The following is a 16,128-nucleotide window of genomic DNA, read 5'->3' as shown; positions in this document are numbered from 1 at the left end:
TAAACTTTGTTCTGAGGTGCAGCGAAGTTACTTGGGAATAGATTGATTCTTTGGGGTCTTGCTTTTTTTTTTTTTTTTTTAAGTTTATTTCTTCATTTTGAGAGAAAGGGAGACAGAGAATCCCAGGCAGGTTCTGAGCTGATAACGGGCGGGGCTCAAACTCACAAATCTTGAGATGGTGCCCTGAGCCAAAATCAAGGGTCAACACTAAACCGCCTGAGCCACCCAGGCGCCCCTGGGGTCTTGCTTTTAAGATTTGTTAGGACCGGAGCAATGCTAGTTCTAGGGCTGATTATTCCTTCTGAGGCAAGACTTTCATGAATATTCTTCTCAATGCCCCGTAAATTATACAAGTTTTTCTTATTTGGCTAGTGGGAATAGGCACTATGCCTACCCTGGTGAGCACCTTTCCCTCTAAGCCTTTCAAGCTGTTCTTTTCCCAACCTTGGGTAACTTTCTGACATAAACGTGCAAAGCAGGACTTGGTGAATACCAGAAGAGGGCCATCTACAGATCTCTGGGGTTCTCTCTCTTTCTCCTTTCCTCTCTCTCTCTTTCTCTCTCTCTGCTGTGTGTGTGTGTGTGTGTGTGTGTGTGTGTGTGTGTGTGTGTGTGTGTAGCTCTCCTCTCTGTGACTCTGTCCTGTGAGCTCCAGCTGCTTTGGTCACCCTGGGTTCCCAGCTCTGCCTTCACAACTCAGGGACTCCACTGAGCTCTGCCTCAGTCTTCATTCCCTGCACCGTAGCCCATAAGCTCGCGGTAAAAAACCAGAGCAAGTACCAAGGCTCACCCCATTTTGTTGTTCTTGCTCAGGATGACTATCCGTTGTGGCCGTATGTTCAGTGTATTGAAAAAAAACCATTGTTTTCATATTTTTTGTCCTCGTTTGGTTGTTTGAGGTGGGAAAGGAAATCATCTCTGTTTCTCTCTCTTGACTTCTGGAAGTGGAAATCCAAATACCACACCCATCTGGAACACTTTTATGATTCAAAACCATTGAATCTTGAAACTCTTAGGTTGCATGCTACTGAACTGACACCCAATTTATTCCAGGAGAAGACAGCTGTTATCTGTCTTTATGTCCCTACAGACTTAACCAATAGCCTGATACTTGGCTAACACTCTGTAAAAGCTGGAGCGGATGAATAAACTATTTTGAGCCAACAGCTGTCGGTCAGCTTATGGTGTTTTCTTCCAACATTTGTTGATGGGCTTTTGCAATTTTCTTCTTGCCTGCCAGCAGCAAGTGAAAGCTAGGCAAAATGGAAATTTCTGGGACTCGTTATTCATGATTGTAATTATCCACAAAAATGCACCCTCTAAAAAAGCTTATTTACAGACACGAGAAAACTTTTAGGGATGGGGGAAATGTTCTAAAACTGGGTTGTGGTGATGGTTGCACAGGTTTACAAAAAAAATCATTGAATTGTACACTTAAAAATAGGTGAATTTTGTGATATATAAATTATACCTAAATAAGGCGGTTTAAAAAAAAAAAAAAGCTTATTGTGAAGATTTCCAAGGCATTTTAAGGTGAAACAAAGGAAGTTGCCAACCACTTTATATAAGCTAAGCCCAGTTTTGATTTTTTTCAAAAGCCTTATATGCTATGAAATACAACCTTGCTTGGGTAGGGGTAGGCAATGATGGACTCTCACTTTGTACAATACACATGTATGAATTTTGTAATCAGAAGAAGTAAAGATTTTAAAAGGAAGATTAAAATTTATTTTTTTAATGTTTGTTTATTTTTGAGAGAGACAGTGCAAGCAGGGAAGGGGCAGAGAGAGAGAGAGACACAGAATCCGAAGCAGGTTCCAGGCTCTGAGCTGTCAGCACAGAGCCCCACGTGGGGCTCGAACCCACAAACCGTGAGATCATGACCTGAGCCGAAGTCACACACTTAACTGACTGAGCCACCCAGGGCCCCCAAGATTAAACTTTAAAAGAGAGAGAAAATCAAGCCGAGGGTGACACCAAAAGAAAAAAGTTCGATTTGACCCATCCACAAGGCAGTGGACAGGATATTAAATTAGAAATCAGAAAGCCCGAATTCTGTTCTCATTCTGGTTTTTGAACTCTAAGCTAAAACAAATTATTTAGCTGATGGCTGTCATTCCAGAAACCAGGTTTGAGTCATGAAGTGAATATTTGGAGCCTGGATCTTCAGTGTCAAAAGTGGAACTTGGAAATAGTTTTGATAACAACTATGGAAGGATGTCAATTCAGGGGAGGTTTTTGTTTTTGTTTTTGTTTTTAATCCTCTTAACTGTCCAAAAATGCTGAGACTCACTCTCTCCCAACCACTCTGACTGAAACCTTTAACAGGTAAGGCCATTTCTAATCCTGGATCCCCAGGGAGGAAATGGCCTTGCACTATACTGTGACATCACTGGCTGAGCACTTCAGTTTCCTTATCAAATATAGACAATATGTTTTATCTGTAGGGTAATTGGAAAGACAAACGAGATAATATACATCGAGTGTTCAATTCAGACAGAAATTGGGATGTAAAAGTAAGTCATAATGAAACAGAACAAATACTTTCTCATCCCATTGACTTTATGATACTGCAGGAAACATTGTATCATACATGCTTTGTTGTATGAGATCTGTACTTTACGCTTCGATCCTTCTCCTCCAAACATGCATGATGACGTTCTCCTGGTCTGAACTGCCTAGCATGAGTTGGTTCGCAGATGGGTTTGTCTCCATGGCATTTTCCCACATGTCCCTGAGCTTTCCATCATTCTGGAACCTGGGTTTTAAGCCTCAGTCCCTTTAGTCCTCAATTACTGAGTATTCAGTCTCACTAGTAACTTGAGTCAGGTCTACTTATTCAGGGTATATAGTTTATAGTTAATAATCAGCCCCGCATTTGTCTAACGCCCTTCGCACCATCGGGAGCAGGTTGACCATGTACTTTCAGCTGTGCGTCAGCACCAAGAAGTCAGGAGAGGTTAGCTCCTCCAGTCTCCACTTTGCAGGGGAAGAGGTGCTATTCAGAAGCAGCTGACTTCCTGCGAGAGGCAAAGAGGACTACCATCTGAAACAAATCAGGGGAAACTGCCGGGGCCTTAAAGAAATCTGAACATTTTCTGCAAGAGAGAATTAAACGGTGCAAAGATCACATTAAGGTGGCCTACTGCACAATAAAATTGTTCTGGGCTGATGAAATCAGACTAAATGACCTAAACTCTGCGTCACATGATAGATTGAAGGAGCGCTCTGTCCATTTGCTAAAACTCCTCTTCCTTATTAGCCGACCAAGCAGAAGTTTTCTGTGCCCTCTCCTGGCTTGACTTTGAAACTACATGACAGTGGTATTCTTTAAACGTCAGTGGGTGGGTCTTGCCTGTGATGAATTCATGCTCTCGCCTCCCTTTCTCTTGCCCCATTTGGACCAGAGAGAGACTGAGCGGGCCATTTACATGGCATCTGGATAAAAGTGGTTGGATCAATGAGGCTCCCGGTGTCCACTGGGCAAGCTGAATAGACCGAACGACCAATGTCATGTTCAAATAGTACATATTATTTTTGAGATTCAGAAATAATGATGCCACTGCTGGAGGTAACTCCACGCTCGTGTGTAAAGCATTCTCTGAGGGATTGTTGAGTATGTAACTTTATAGGTGAAGCGTGGGGAGCCTGACCAACTTTGATGGAAGTATTCTAAACATGCTGAAAACTACTTTTCTTTAGGGCCGGTGGACAAAGAAGTGTAACAGTGAGTAGAGTGTCCCAGAAAGCTCCCTCCCCCCACGCCAGGTGTCTCACGGAGGCGGGAGTTGATGCAGGATCATTTCTTCAGTCTCTGCAAGCACAGACAAGTTCAAGGTGTTGACTCCTTCTGTGGAGCCCTTGTGTCATTCTTTAGGCCAAAGGGAGTCCACGCAGATAGCCGGAACATACACAATGTTTTCCTCACATTCTTCGGCTGTCACGGCCTTTTCATCACCCTAGAGCTGGTCTCCACAGCTTCCAGAAGATCTGTTCAGTCTTGCACTCACTCACCCACCAAACATTTATTCTATTACTTTTTTTTTTAAGTTTATTTATTTGAGAGACAGGGAGAAAGAATCCTGAGCAGGCTTCATGTTGTCAGCCCAGAGCCCGACTCAGGGCTCACAGTTTGTGAGATCATGACCTGAGCTGAAATCAAGAGTCGATGCTTAACCAACTGAGCCACCCAGACGCTCCTGCTTTTTGTTTTCTAAGGCGCCGCAAATTAGAGGCTGGCCAAAAGGATGAAGCACGGATCGGAACTTAGAGTTTGCCAGAACGGCGCTTTGGAAACTTTTTCCTGTCATGACACACATAGAGAAATCATACAATTTTGGGGCGCCTGGGTGGCTCAGTTGGTTAAGCGGCCGACTTCAGCTCAGGTCACAATCTCACAGTTCATGAGTTGGAGCCCCGCGTCGGGCTCCGTGCTGACAGCTCAGAGCCTGGAGCCTGTTTCAGATTCTGTGTCTCCCTCTCTCTCTGCCCCTCCCCTGCTCACGCTCTCTCTGTCTCTCAAAAATAAATGAATGTAAAAATAAAAAATAAATTAAAAAGAAAAGTTTGGGGGGGAACATTTAGCTGGTAAATAATACCAAATGTTTTAATGCTAACATAAAGGTATTACGAAATGGAATGACACACACATATTTGCAAGATCAAGCATGAAACTGCAAAGAGACGTTGTGCTGGATAGAGCGTTGCCTTGAGCTGTCGCCCCAAGCCCAGCGGAAATGCGATTGAGCTCTCTCTCCTGCCCTAAGTAATGGAGATACGTGGATCGCGGAGCGAGGATTTCACTTTTTTTTCCTGATCCCAGTTCCTATACTTGAAAACTGAGAATTTTAAGGGTTTTAAGAGTTCCAGAGACAGTGGTTTGAGCACGGGCTTCAGCAGAACATTGGCATGTGGGGATGAGGGTTGTGGGAGAGAACCTTCCGGGCGAGGAGATGGCATGAGCAAAGGACTGGAGGCAAGAAAGTGAGGGCTGTGTAAGGTGAACCGTGGCTCGAGAGCCAAGTACTGGAAGATGCACGAAGGGAAACAGAATTTAAAAAGTGGATTGCGAGGCACCAGGGTGGCTCAGTCGGTTAAGTGTCCGACTTCGGCTCAGGTCATGATCTCACGGCTCATGGGTTCGAGCCCCGCTTCGGGCTCTGTGCTGACAGGTCGGAGCCTGGAGCCTGCTTCTGATGCTGTGTCTCCCTCTCTCTGCGCCCCTCCTCCGCTCATGCTCTGTCTCTCTCTCGCTCTCTCTTCTCTCAAAAGGAAACATTATAAAAAAAAAAGTGGATTGGCTTCAGGAAGCGTTATCTGGTGGGAGAGTGGAGACACCAAGTGGAAAGCTGTAGCTGGCACCACAGTAACAACAGAGGGAGCCAGTGGGGGTCTTGTAAGCAGGGAACCACCAGGACTGAGCAAAGCATTGGGCAGAGAGCAGGATCAAGAAGGAGGTGGAAAGTTGCTGAGCCACAGGCCACCTGAGGTGCCATCAGACCATCCAGGTGGGGAGTCAGAAAATGGGCAACTGGGGGGCACCCCCCGGGGGGTTCACTCGGCTGAGCGTCCGACTTCGGCTCAGGTCATGATCTCGCGGTCTGTGAGTTCGAGCCCCGCGTCGGGCTCTGTGCAGACAGCTCGGAGCCTGGAGCGCGTTTGGATTCTGTGTTTCCCTCTCTCTGCCCCTCCCCCACTCATGCTCTGTCTCTCTCTGTCTCAGAAGTAAATAAACATTAAAGAAAATAAAAAAATAAAAAAAAAAAAAGAAAGAAAACGATACAGCCAGGACAAACACTATGGGAGAAATGGTGGTAGAATCTGTCCATAGGGGTGGTAAAGGAGGGTCAATTTTTTTTTCTGGAAAACGGCAGGGACCTGTTCTGCAGCCCTCTTGCGACACTGAACACCCAGGATTGACCATTAGGAAACTTTGCCCCCATCGTGCAGAGTGGAGGCTGGGTGGTGTGGGTTTAAGGCGTGACGTACATGTAAAGGTTACCATTGAAAATTTTTTCTTTTTAACATTTATTCATTTTTGAGAGACAGAGAGAGAGTATGAGCAGGGGAGGGGCAGAGAGGGAGGGAGACACAGAATCCGAGGCAGGCTCCAGGCTCCAAGCTGTCAGCGCACAGCCGCACGAGGGGCTTGAACTCACGACCTGAGAGGTCACGACCTGAGCTGAAGTCCAACACTCAACCGACTGAGCCATGCAGGCGCCCCATGAAGGTTACCGTTTAAAGCCAATGCCGGCCTCTTCCATTCAATTTCAACTTCCAGAGATTAAAAATGTATACCACCACCCATGGCTCACATAACTTCATGACAAGTCACTTTTTCTTTCCCTGGTGGTCCCCGCCCCCCCCCCCCCCCCCCGAAATAAAGAGGACTGGAGATTAGGGGGCCCCCTGGCAGTGTGACCTTCACCAAGCTGGTCTCTAAGGCCTTTTTAAAAAAAGGTTATTTAGAAAGACTCTACGCCCTGGGGCGCCTGGGCGGCTCAGTTGCACAGGCTTCTTGATCTCCTCTCTGTCCTGATCTCACAGGTCAGGTGTTCAAGCCCAGCCTGCGGCTCAGCTCGGATGGTGCAGAGTCTGCTTAGGATTCGGTCTCTCCCTCTCGCTCTGGCTCTCTGCCCCTCCCCTGCGCATGCTCTCTCTCTTTCTCTCAAAATAAATAAACTTAAACAAGAGACTCTGCTTCCCGGGAATCTTACCCCAGGCATTTCGTAACACATTATTTAAAAAAATGCATTTCCAATTTCCCTTCCTTAGAGAAAGTTTTCTTTCCCCCCTTTAACTCTTTCTGCTTTTAAAAAATATTACTCTGAAAGGGAGAAGCAGGCGCCAAGGGCTTGCTTTTGCGGGGCGCAGACCCCAGGGACAGTGCGGTGGCCGCGGGGTGGGGGCGGGGGCGTCCCCCGGGGCCCGGTTCTATTTACCGAGGGAGCCGGAGGCCGAAGTCCGGAGAGGGGGCGGGGAGAGCGCGGCCCCTCGCCCGCCCTTGATCCCCAGGCCGCCGGCCCTTTGAGCACAGTCGGCCGTTCGGGCCGCTGCGGGGACCGGCAGGTGACATGCTGCGGCGGCTGGCGTCCCGCTGCGCCCGGAGCCTGGGGGTCCGCGGGGGCGCGCGTCCTGCCGCGGGGCTCCGCCACCTGGGCCGCAGCCCCCGCCGCCGGGCCTCCGATGCTCCCCGGAACCAGCCCCCCAGCTCCGAGGTCGTGGCCCGGCCGGTGGGCGTCTGCTCTATGATGCGGCTGCCGCTGCAGGCCTCCCCCCAGGGGCTGGACGCCGCCTTCGTCGGGGTGCCCCTGGACATTGGGACCTCCAACAGGCCCGGGGCGAGGTAAGGCCCGCAGGACTGGGGGACACGTGGCCGGACCACCCGATGGCCACTGGGCGCGAAAGCCCCACGGACGGCGCCTCCCCTCAGCCAGGGTGGGGGTGGAAGCTGGTGCCGGCTCCAGAACGCCCCTAATCGCCTGACAGACCGTTGGTTTTCCCCCTCCCTCATCACACAATGCCGATGGCACCTGATCTAGATGGCACCCGATCAAGAATTGCTCAAACACGAGGCTTTTATTTTTTTTAAGGTTAAAAAAATATATATTAGTTTTTAAATTCTTAATTTTTTAAAACATTTACTCATTTTTGAGAGAGAATGGGAGACAGAGCATGAGTGGGGAAGGGACAGAGAGAGAGAGAGACACACACACACACACACACACACACAGAATCAGAAGCAGGCTCCAGGCCCTGAGCTGTCAGCACAGAGCCCCACGGGGGGCTCGAACTCACGACCGCCAGATCATGACCTGAGCCAAAGTCCGACGTTTAACAGACTGAGCCAACCAGGCGCCCCTAAAAATTATTTTTAAATAACCTCTACACCCAGCGTGAGGCTGGAATTTACAACCCCAAGATAAGGGTGGTAAACTCTATCGACTGAGCCAGGCAGGCGCCCCAAGGCATTTTTTCCTTAAGATCATGGCAGAGGAAGTGAAGTCTGTTTTCCTAAATAGTGAGCATCAGCTATGTCTGATTGGGCTCAGCCACTTTACAGATGTAAATACCGTATAGACGAATAATCTGAAGTAGAAATGCCACCATTTATTAAATGTCTACTAAATGCAAGGTGCTTTGCATAAATGACCTCACTTCATTCCTATACCATCCCAGGAAGGTAAATATTTTACAGATTAGGAAACTGAGGCTCACGGAGATGAAGAAGTTATCTAATGCCATTTAGTAAATTGGTGATGGGTGGGCTTCCAAGTCTGTGCCTTTAATCTCTTCAGTATACAGCCTGGGTTTTAGTGATTCTCAATCAGGGATGATTTTGACCCCAGGGGACATTTGGTGGTGTCCTTGGAGGACTTTTTGGTTATCACAACTTGCTCCTGGCATCTAATCGGTTACAGACCAGGGGAACTATCCCACAATGTACCGCATGGCCCCCCACATCAAAGATTCATCCAGCCCCAAATATCAGCAGTGCAGAGGCTGAGAAACCCCGGCCGAGGTAGGACCTCTGACCTTTCAGGGATGGCTCACAGGATGATTCTTCCTCCTCCAGATTTGGACCCCGGCGGATCAGGGAAGAATCCGTGATGCTTCGGACAACCAACCCTAGCACGGGGGCCCTCCCCTTCCAGTCCCTCTCGGTTGCAGATCTAGGTGATGTGAATGTCAATCTTTACAACCTTCAGGACAGCTGCCGTCTAATTCGAGAGGCCTATCAGAAAATCGTAGCAGCCGGCTGTATTCCTCTGACCTTGGGTAATAACATCTACGAGGGCAAGTGCAGTTCTCGGCACGGAGGGTTTATTTATCACGGGCAAGCCGCGGTGAATATGGAGACGGTATAGGAAAGAGAATGTGTAATCCTTTTTGTTTGTTTGTTTATTTTGAGTGGGGGAGGGGTAGAGAGAGAGGGAGAGAGAGAATCCCAAGCAGGCTCCCTACTCAGTGCGGAACCTGATGCTGGGCTGGATCCCACGACCGCGAGATCGTGACCTGAGCCGACCTGAGCCACGATCGAGTTCGACGCTCAACCAACTAACCCACCCAGGCGCCCCTCTAATTAATGTTTCTTCTCCTCTGGGGAGAGGATATTTACATTTTTGGACTGGTACGATTGACAGGGATGGACTAGGGTGAGGCAAACGAGGCATTCACTTTAATGTTTGTTTATTTTTGAGAGAGAGAGACAGAGCGTGAGCAGGGGGGTGGGCAGAGGGAGAGGGAGACAGAATCCAAAGCAGGCTCCAGGCCCTAAGCTGTCAGCACACAGGCAAGGCATTTGCTTTAGTGCAAAATTTGAGGGGGGAGAGGGGGAGGTGCCAAAAAGTCAACAATAAATATGACTGACTTTTCCCTTTTGCCTGAGGCTCCGATAGGGCTCAGAATAGCAGTGTTACTGATCCTATCTTTCTTTAAAATTTATCATGGATTTTTGGGGGGGGGTACTGATTTTGAATTTTAAAAGCATTACATTAAACTAGTATTTATCTTAATTACTGAGGTTTTTTTGTTTTGTTTTGTTTTGTTTTTGGTGTCCCTGAAATTTTGCGTCCCAGCAAGTGCCTCTACCCACCTCACCTTTGTCACCTCCCTCCTCCATTCCAGGCCCTGGGGGGAAGGCTCACAACAGGGGCTCAATTGTGACTTCCTAACTATTTCAAGAACCTGCTTTTATATGACTTTTTTTTTTTAAATTTTTTTTTTCAACGTTTTGTTTTTTTATTTATTTTTGGGACAGAGAGAGACAGAGCATGAACGGGGGAGGGGCAGAGAGAGAGGGAGACACAGAATCGGAAACAGGCTCCGGGCTCTGAGCCGTCAGCCCAGAGCCCGACGCGGGGCTCGAACTCACGGACCGCGAGACCGTGACCTGGCTGAAGTCGGACGCTCAACCGACTGCGACACCCAGGCGCCCCTATATGACTTTGAGAGAGAGGTGCGAAGGGGCATTTTCCTCCAAGTCAGGGTCTCTGTCCATCTATGGAGTTTTCCTCTTATCCCCCCACCCCTCCCACCCTTCCATTTCTCTTTCTCTTCCAGTTCACAAAGAGTTAAAATGACACAGACCTTTTTCCAAATATCCAAATGTATTTTTGCCAAAAGCGTGGGCCCAGCCTGCAGAACATCGTGCGTGGTGTGGAGTGTGGTTTCTGGAGGGACACGGTTTGAAATCTCAGCTTTACCTCTCCCTGGCTCCTCCTGCGTCATTTCCTCACCTGTAAAATGGGAATCATAGCACCTACCTCACCGTGTTGTGTGAGGGCCACATAATGAAAGCGCACATAAAGCGCCCCGCATCCTGACTGGCATATTTTGAGCTTCTGTAAATGCGGCTACTGTTGTTTTTAATGGTCATCTATCGTAATACTTTTTTACTGAGCTGGCCAGTGCAGTGCCCATTAGCCACATGTGGTTATTGAAACTGAAATTAATTTTCAGTTGGTTTAGTGGCTGACTCTCAATTTCGGTTCAGGGCATGATCTCCCGGTTCGTGAGTTCGAGCCCCGCATCGGGCTCTGCACTGACCCTAAGGAGCCTGCTTGGGATTCTCCCTCTCTCCCTCTCTCCCTGCCCCTTCCCTGCTCGTGCTGTTTTTTCCTCTCCAAATAAATACACTTAAAAAAATAAAATTAAAAGTAATTAAAATAAAATAAAAAATTCAGCTCCTCCGTGGCATGAGCTACATTCCAGTGGCCACATGTGGGGAGTGGCCACCACGGTGGCCAGTGCAGCTAGAGAACATGCCCATCGTTGCAGAAAGAAAGCTCTACTGGACAGAGCTGTTCCAGACATCTGACCTGTAAGCTTTAATTTGTTTCCTCTTTTTAAATTTTATTTATTTGTTTTGAGAGAGAGAGCCAACAGGGGCAGAGAGAGAGGGAGAGAGAGAATCCCAAGCAGGCTCCACGCTGTCAGCAGAGAGCTCGACGCGGGGCTCGATCCCACGCACCGTGAGATCATGACCGGAGCCAAAGTCGGATGCTTAACCAACTGAGCCACCCAGGTGCCCGTTTCCTCTTTTGGATGACAATGTAATCCCGAGTATCCCGTGGCCATTTTCCCACCACTGAACGAGATCTCATTTTAGCTGAGTATGTTATAGTTCTTCAGTCCAATCAAAAGGGTGGCACCGTTGGGCGATTTGAGGATTGCTCTGTAAAATACACGGCCCCCCCCCCCCCATCTTATCCACATGTCAGATGTTTTCTTTTTCCTCTTTGCAGGTGGAGATCACACAATCACATATCCTATATTGCAAGCGATGGCCAAAAAGTAAGTCCCAGGCGTCTGGTTCCACACAGGGTTTCAAACTTCAGGGGCTAGGGAATGAGTTGTTTGCGACTCCCTGGCATCGAGTGACCTCTGCTGGCTCAGGTTATTTGGGGTGATAGGAAATTCCCGGCTGAGTTGCTTCTGTGGATCAAAATTAAGGTCGGACGAGCTCCAGGTGTCTCTGTCAGTCACCAGCTGGGAGCCAAGACGATTTATTTTTAACACTTCTGGCCACCTTGGCTTGCCCTACATCGGCTCTGGTGAATGCATGCTCAGCTTGTGCCTCTGTTTTGGGAAGATGAACCCCTCGTGAAATATACAACCCCAGTTAACTTCAGTTTCTGTTTTGCTTCAAAGGCCAAATGCACAATGATGTTGCTTGCCGGGGAGGGGCCCTGTTTCTTCCCGAAAGGGCCCCTTCCCCAGAGAACGAGAAAATGGATATTCTAGTAATGGAAGTCTACCAGGGACGAACTAACTTTGGTTAATTAGCTTGAAGAAGAGGCAGAAGGGCCAAGGCGGTGGCGGCTCCAGTATCCATATGAGGGAAAGACATGTGGGCAGCCTTCTGGTTGGTGGTGGGTGGGCTCAAGTCTTTTCTGGAGGCTGGGCTTGCCCAGCATCGATTTAGACGATATGTTTCTTTGGGGCGGCCGGCAGGGTTGATGGAGATTATGGAGAGGGAGCTGGGTTTGAACCTGCTTCTTGGTTGTAGAAAGGCTCTGATTAGTTCAGCCGAGCTCACCTGAGCCCCATCCTTCCTTCTCATGCTCCTGGGCCTCTCTGTCTCCAAGTGAAGAAAATTCGTGGTGCTAGGTAGTGGGTGGGTAAGCTTCAGTACCTGTCTGTTCTCTGCCTGCCTTTCTCTCAGTTTATCGCTCTGAGATGCTAAACGATTTGCAGACGGAAACCAGTTGCAAGGCCGGTAATTGATGGCAGGTCTCCGCTCCGTGGCCATGAACTGTGAAGTTTGGAAGTTCGGTGGCCTAGGGGGTGGCTGTGCTCAGGCCCCGGGAGGAGGTCTGGCCTCTGAGCTGTGTGTTGTCATCAGGCATGGCCCCGTGGGGCTGCTGCACGTGGATGCCCACACGGACACGGCTGACAAGGCCCTAGGAGAGAAGGTCTATCACGGGACGCCCTTCCGCCGGTGCGTGGACGAGGGACTCCTGGACTGTAAGCGTGTGGTCCAGATCGGCATCCGGGGCTCTGCCATGACCCTGGATCCCTACAGATACAGCTGGAGCCAGGTGACAAACCAAACGCCCCTCCCTCTGTCCCCGGTCTGCAAAGTGCCCTTCTGTCCGGTGCCCCCTCAGTGGTAGCTGTAGATTCAACAGGGGCTTCAGTGACCAAATTCAGAAAACGGGACGGAAGGCCGAGTGTCCATCGAGAGGGTCACGTGGAGCCGAGAGGAGCGAGGCTGTTAGTTCGTGAGGCAAAGGAGGCCTCTCGTCGCTGGGGTGGGGAGGCGGGCGGAAACACACCCATCCCTGGGCCGTCGCTGGCTTGGAAAAGAGCCGGGGAGGCCCAAAGCCAAGGCGAGCGGCCACCTTTCCAGTTCCTGTCCTCTTCCCCACCAGGCAGAGTGGCTCCTAGGTGGACACGTGTGACAAGATCCCAACAGGAAAGACCCAAGTCCCCTGCTTTTAGAGTGTGCCAAGGCTAGTCTTGGAGGAGGTGCTACCACGAGCTGACCCGAGTTTCTCCCTCCCGTCCTAGCCAAGCTGCTCTCTGATCCCGTCCCCCTGGGGCAGCTTCGACTTCCTACCTGCTTCTTCACCAGCTGTCGTTCCTCCCTTCCTCACCAGTCAAACGGGGACGACCGTTCCGTCCTCGTGAAGATTGGGGGTCACGTGTGAAGCGTCCACAAGCACTTGGCGTGGGGTTGGCACAGGAGAAATGCCCCGTAAATGCTGCCATGCAGAAGCCTCGACCTCCTGCTGTTTACTTCCTGCCTCCTCAGGGCTTCCGGCTGGTCCTGGCTGAAGACTGCTGGATGAAGTCCCTGGTTCCTCTGATGGGGGAAGTGAGGCAGCAGATGGGAGGCAAACCCATGTACATCAGCTTTGACATTGACGGCTTGGATCCCGCCTATGCCCCGGGGACAGGGACGCCCGAAATTGCTGGTCTCACCCCTAGTCAGGTAAGGAGGTTTCACCAGTGATAGTTCCTGGGGGTGAGGATTCTTAGCCAGCGCCCCCCCACCACCACGCCCCCGCCCCCCACTTTCCTGGGACGTGTAGTGAGTCTTCAGGATCAGGATAGGATTTTAAAAGCAGAGCACTTGGGCTTTACTCTGCTCAGGGCTGACCACAGGTTGAACACTCTTCTGGCGCGAGGAGTGGACTGATTTTGGCAAAGGCCCTCATTTCTTCTCTGGGACATAACTGTCTGTTATTTGAGCTTTGTGCCTCTGATCACCTGTAGTTGGTTCATGGGGACAGTTTGCAGCATCCCCTCTTAAAAACACTGAACTTATCTTTTGGGGGTTAAATTTAAAAAGTGCTCACTATGGGACTACCTACCAAGGTAGTTCAAGAGTTTTAGAAACATCCAAATAAAGCTCTCTCTTTTCCTTTTTTGAGAGAGAGAGAGAGAGAGAGAGAGCGAGTGCACATGAGCAGGGAGGGGCAGAGGGAGAGGGAGAGAGAATCTCAAGCAGGTGACGTGCCCAGTGTGGACCCTGACGTGCGGACCCTCATGATTGTGAGATCATGGCCGGAGCCAAAATCAAGAGTTGGATGTTCAACCAACTAAGCCACCCAGGTGGCCCCCAAATAGAGATTTCTTAAGGTGTGCTGAGTGTGAATTAATGCAGGAGGCAGAATTGGAGTGTGGTTATAACTGGAAGGTAAGCTGCAGGAGGGTAGGGCTTTTATTTTACCAGTCCACCCCTCAGTCTAGAACAGTGCCTGACTTAAAGGGTAGGAACTCAAAGGCACTTGAGTAAATAAATGAAGGCCACTTACACCTATCAGTGATCTTATCTCCTCTAAGAAAGGGGCATGTTAGCAACTACCTCTTCCAAGCCATTCTCCATCGGTTCCCCTCGGAGAGATTTCTAAGACACAATGCTCATTCCTCAGTTTATCATTCTTCTGGGCTTTTCACCGGCACAATGGAAACTCTTTGAGATGACGTGACTTCTTCCTACCATCCCCCTCACTTATCTTGTCTTCTGGCCACATCCAACTACCGGTATTTCTTTCCATCTTGGGGTCTTTGCGTGTGTCTTTCTGCCCAGGCTGCCCTATCCCTAATCTGCTTGGTCCTTGAACTAAGTGTTTCCACCTTGGGGAGGGCTTCCCCCAGCTCTTTGGGTGGTTTTTGTATTATACTTTGCTACACTTGTGTTTTTTGTTTTTTGTTTTTTTTTAAAGTAATCTCTGCACCCAACACGGGGCTCGAACTCACAACCCTGAGATCAAGAGCTGCATGCTCTACTGACCGAGCCAGCCAGGGACCCCTACGCTTGCTTTCCTTGAAGCCTTTCATGCATGACATTGAAATGACTGGTTTGCTTGTGTCCGTCATCACACGATGGACCCCCTCGGGAGCAGGGGCTGTGTGTTGGCCATTTGTGTCTACGTGATGCCCAGCAGTGTGCCTGGCAGTCGATAAACGTTTATCGAGCGGAAGCAACAGCTCCAAGTCCAAGGGTGGGCATGCATTGGGAGAGATCCACTGAGATCTCTGTAGTTGCTTTTCCCGGTCAATGGTGACTGCTGTGGACAACTCAGGCTTGGTCTTGGACAGGCACTGGAAATCATCCGGGGTTGTCAAGGCCTGAACGTGGTGGGCTGTGATCTTGTGGAAGTGTCACCGCCTTATGATCCTTCTGGTGAGTAAGCGACAGTACTGTGATCCGTAAGCAGCTGCGAGTTTAAATTCTATTAATCTGCTTAATAAGTAGAAGATGGCTGCGTCCTTTTGTATAACTTGGGAACCTGCTGCGAAGACAATAAACCTATTGCTCCACACCTTACAGACGTGAGCTAATTAACTCGAACACACACCCCTGGGAGGTGGCTCTTACTAGCTTGCCCTCCCGTCAGCAGAAGGAAAACCAGCCCGCAGGAACAGTGATAAGGTAATTGGTAGTAGGATAGCACAGCCCCCCCCTCCTCCTTTGCTGTTTCATGGAGAAGTGAATTGTCGCGGCCTAAGTGATGTTTATTAATATTAAAAAAGTGGGCAGTTAGCTGGTTTAGGAGAGATATTCAAAGCAGAGGCCGCCCCAACAATTTCAATTTAGAGAACTTACAGACTGAGGCCCGTTAGCTTCGGAGGAGAGTAGGTGATAAATACAATACACACCATTATTATAGGCTTTCCTTTGGGGTGGGGATCTGTTTGTAAACAAAGAGCCTTCTGGTTCAGGGGAAAGCGTGTCCACAGGGTGGCTGGGCAGAAGAGGGAATCTGGAAAGGCAGCACAAAGGCAAGCGAGAGGCTCGGCCCGCTGGCTCGGTGTTCACCTTTGGTTTTTTATCTTTGTAGGAAACACGGCCCTCCTGGCGGCTAACCTGCTGTTTGAGATGCTGTGTGTGCTCCCCAAAGTGACAGTCGTCTGAACCTCGTGCTCTTCCTGATAAATCAGCAGCTTGTGTCGATGACAGATTCTCAGGAATTTATGTGCAAGAGGCCTGAGTACTCAAGTTTATGCCAGTAAAACCTTCTGCTAGAGTGTCACTGGAGGCTGTAAAATCAGGGCATTCAGTAGAAGTCTGATCCAACAGCTAATATTTCTAAGGAGTCTGAATTAAAGAGAAGCACGTGTGTTGTTACAAGGGACAGAGCATTTAGTTTAGGATTATCTAAAAACTGGAGAAGT

The 16,128-nt window shown here is 49.3% G+C and overlaps 1 protein-coding gene across 1 annotated transcript; it reads left to right on the top strand.

The window, feature by feature from the left end:
* Window positions 1-6,958: 6,958 nt before the first annotated feature.
* AGMAT (agmatinase) lies at window positions 6,959-16,126 on the top strand. The gene is made up of 7 exons (XM_027060349.2): window positions 6,959-7,345; window positions 8,576-8,778; window positions 11,247-11,295; window positions 12,347-12,542; window positions 13,259-13,438; window positions 15,052-15,136; window positions 15,795-16,126. The coding sequence occupies exons 1-7, from the start codon at window positions 7,074-7,076 to the stop codon at window positions 15,866-15,868; spliced, it is 1,059 nt and encodes a 352-aa protein (XP_026916150.1). The 5' UTR covers window positions 6,959-7,073; the 3' UTR covers window positions 15,869-16,126.
* The last annotated feature ends 2 nt before the right edge of the window (window positions 16,127-16,128 follow it).

The sequence above is a fragment of the Acinonyx jubatus genome, chromosome C1 (assembly GCF_027475565.1).
Source record: "Acinonyx jubatus isolate Ajub_Pintada_27869175 chromosome C1, VMU_Ajub_asm_v1.0, whole genome shotgun sequence".
NCBI classification, from domain to species: domain Eukaryota; kingdom Metazoa; phylum Chordata; class Mammalia; order Carnivora; family Felidae; genus Acinonyx; species Acinonyx jubatus.
This window is presented reverse-complemented; position numbering and strand designations above follow the sequence as displayed.

Excerpts from the sequence above, each read along its gene's own strand:
- AGMAT (XM_027060349.2), top strand. The coding sequence starts at position 7,074 with ATGCTGCGGCGGCTGGCGTCCCGCTGCGCCCGGAGCCTGGGGGTCCGC. Across the intron at positions 8,779-11,246 it reads CTGTATTCCTCTGACCTTGG|GTGGAGATCACACAATCACA; the intron begins GTAATAACATCT and ends TCCTCTTTGCAG. Across the intron at positions 11,296-12,346 it reads TTGCAAGCGATGGCCAAAAA|GCATGGCCCCGTGGGGCTGC; the intron begins GTAAGTCCCAGG and ends TGTTGTCATCAG.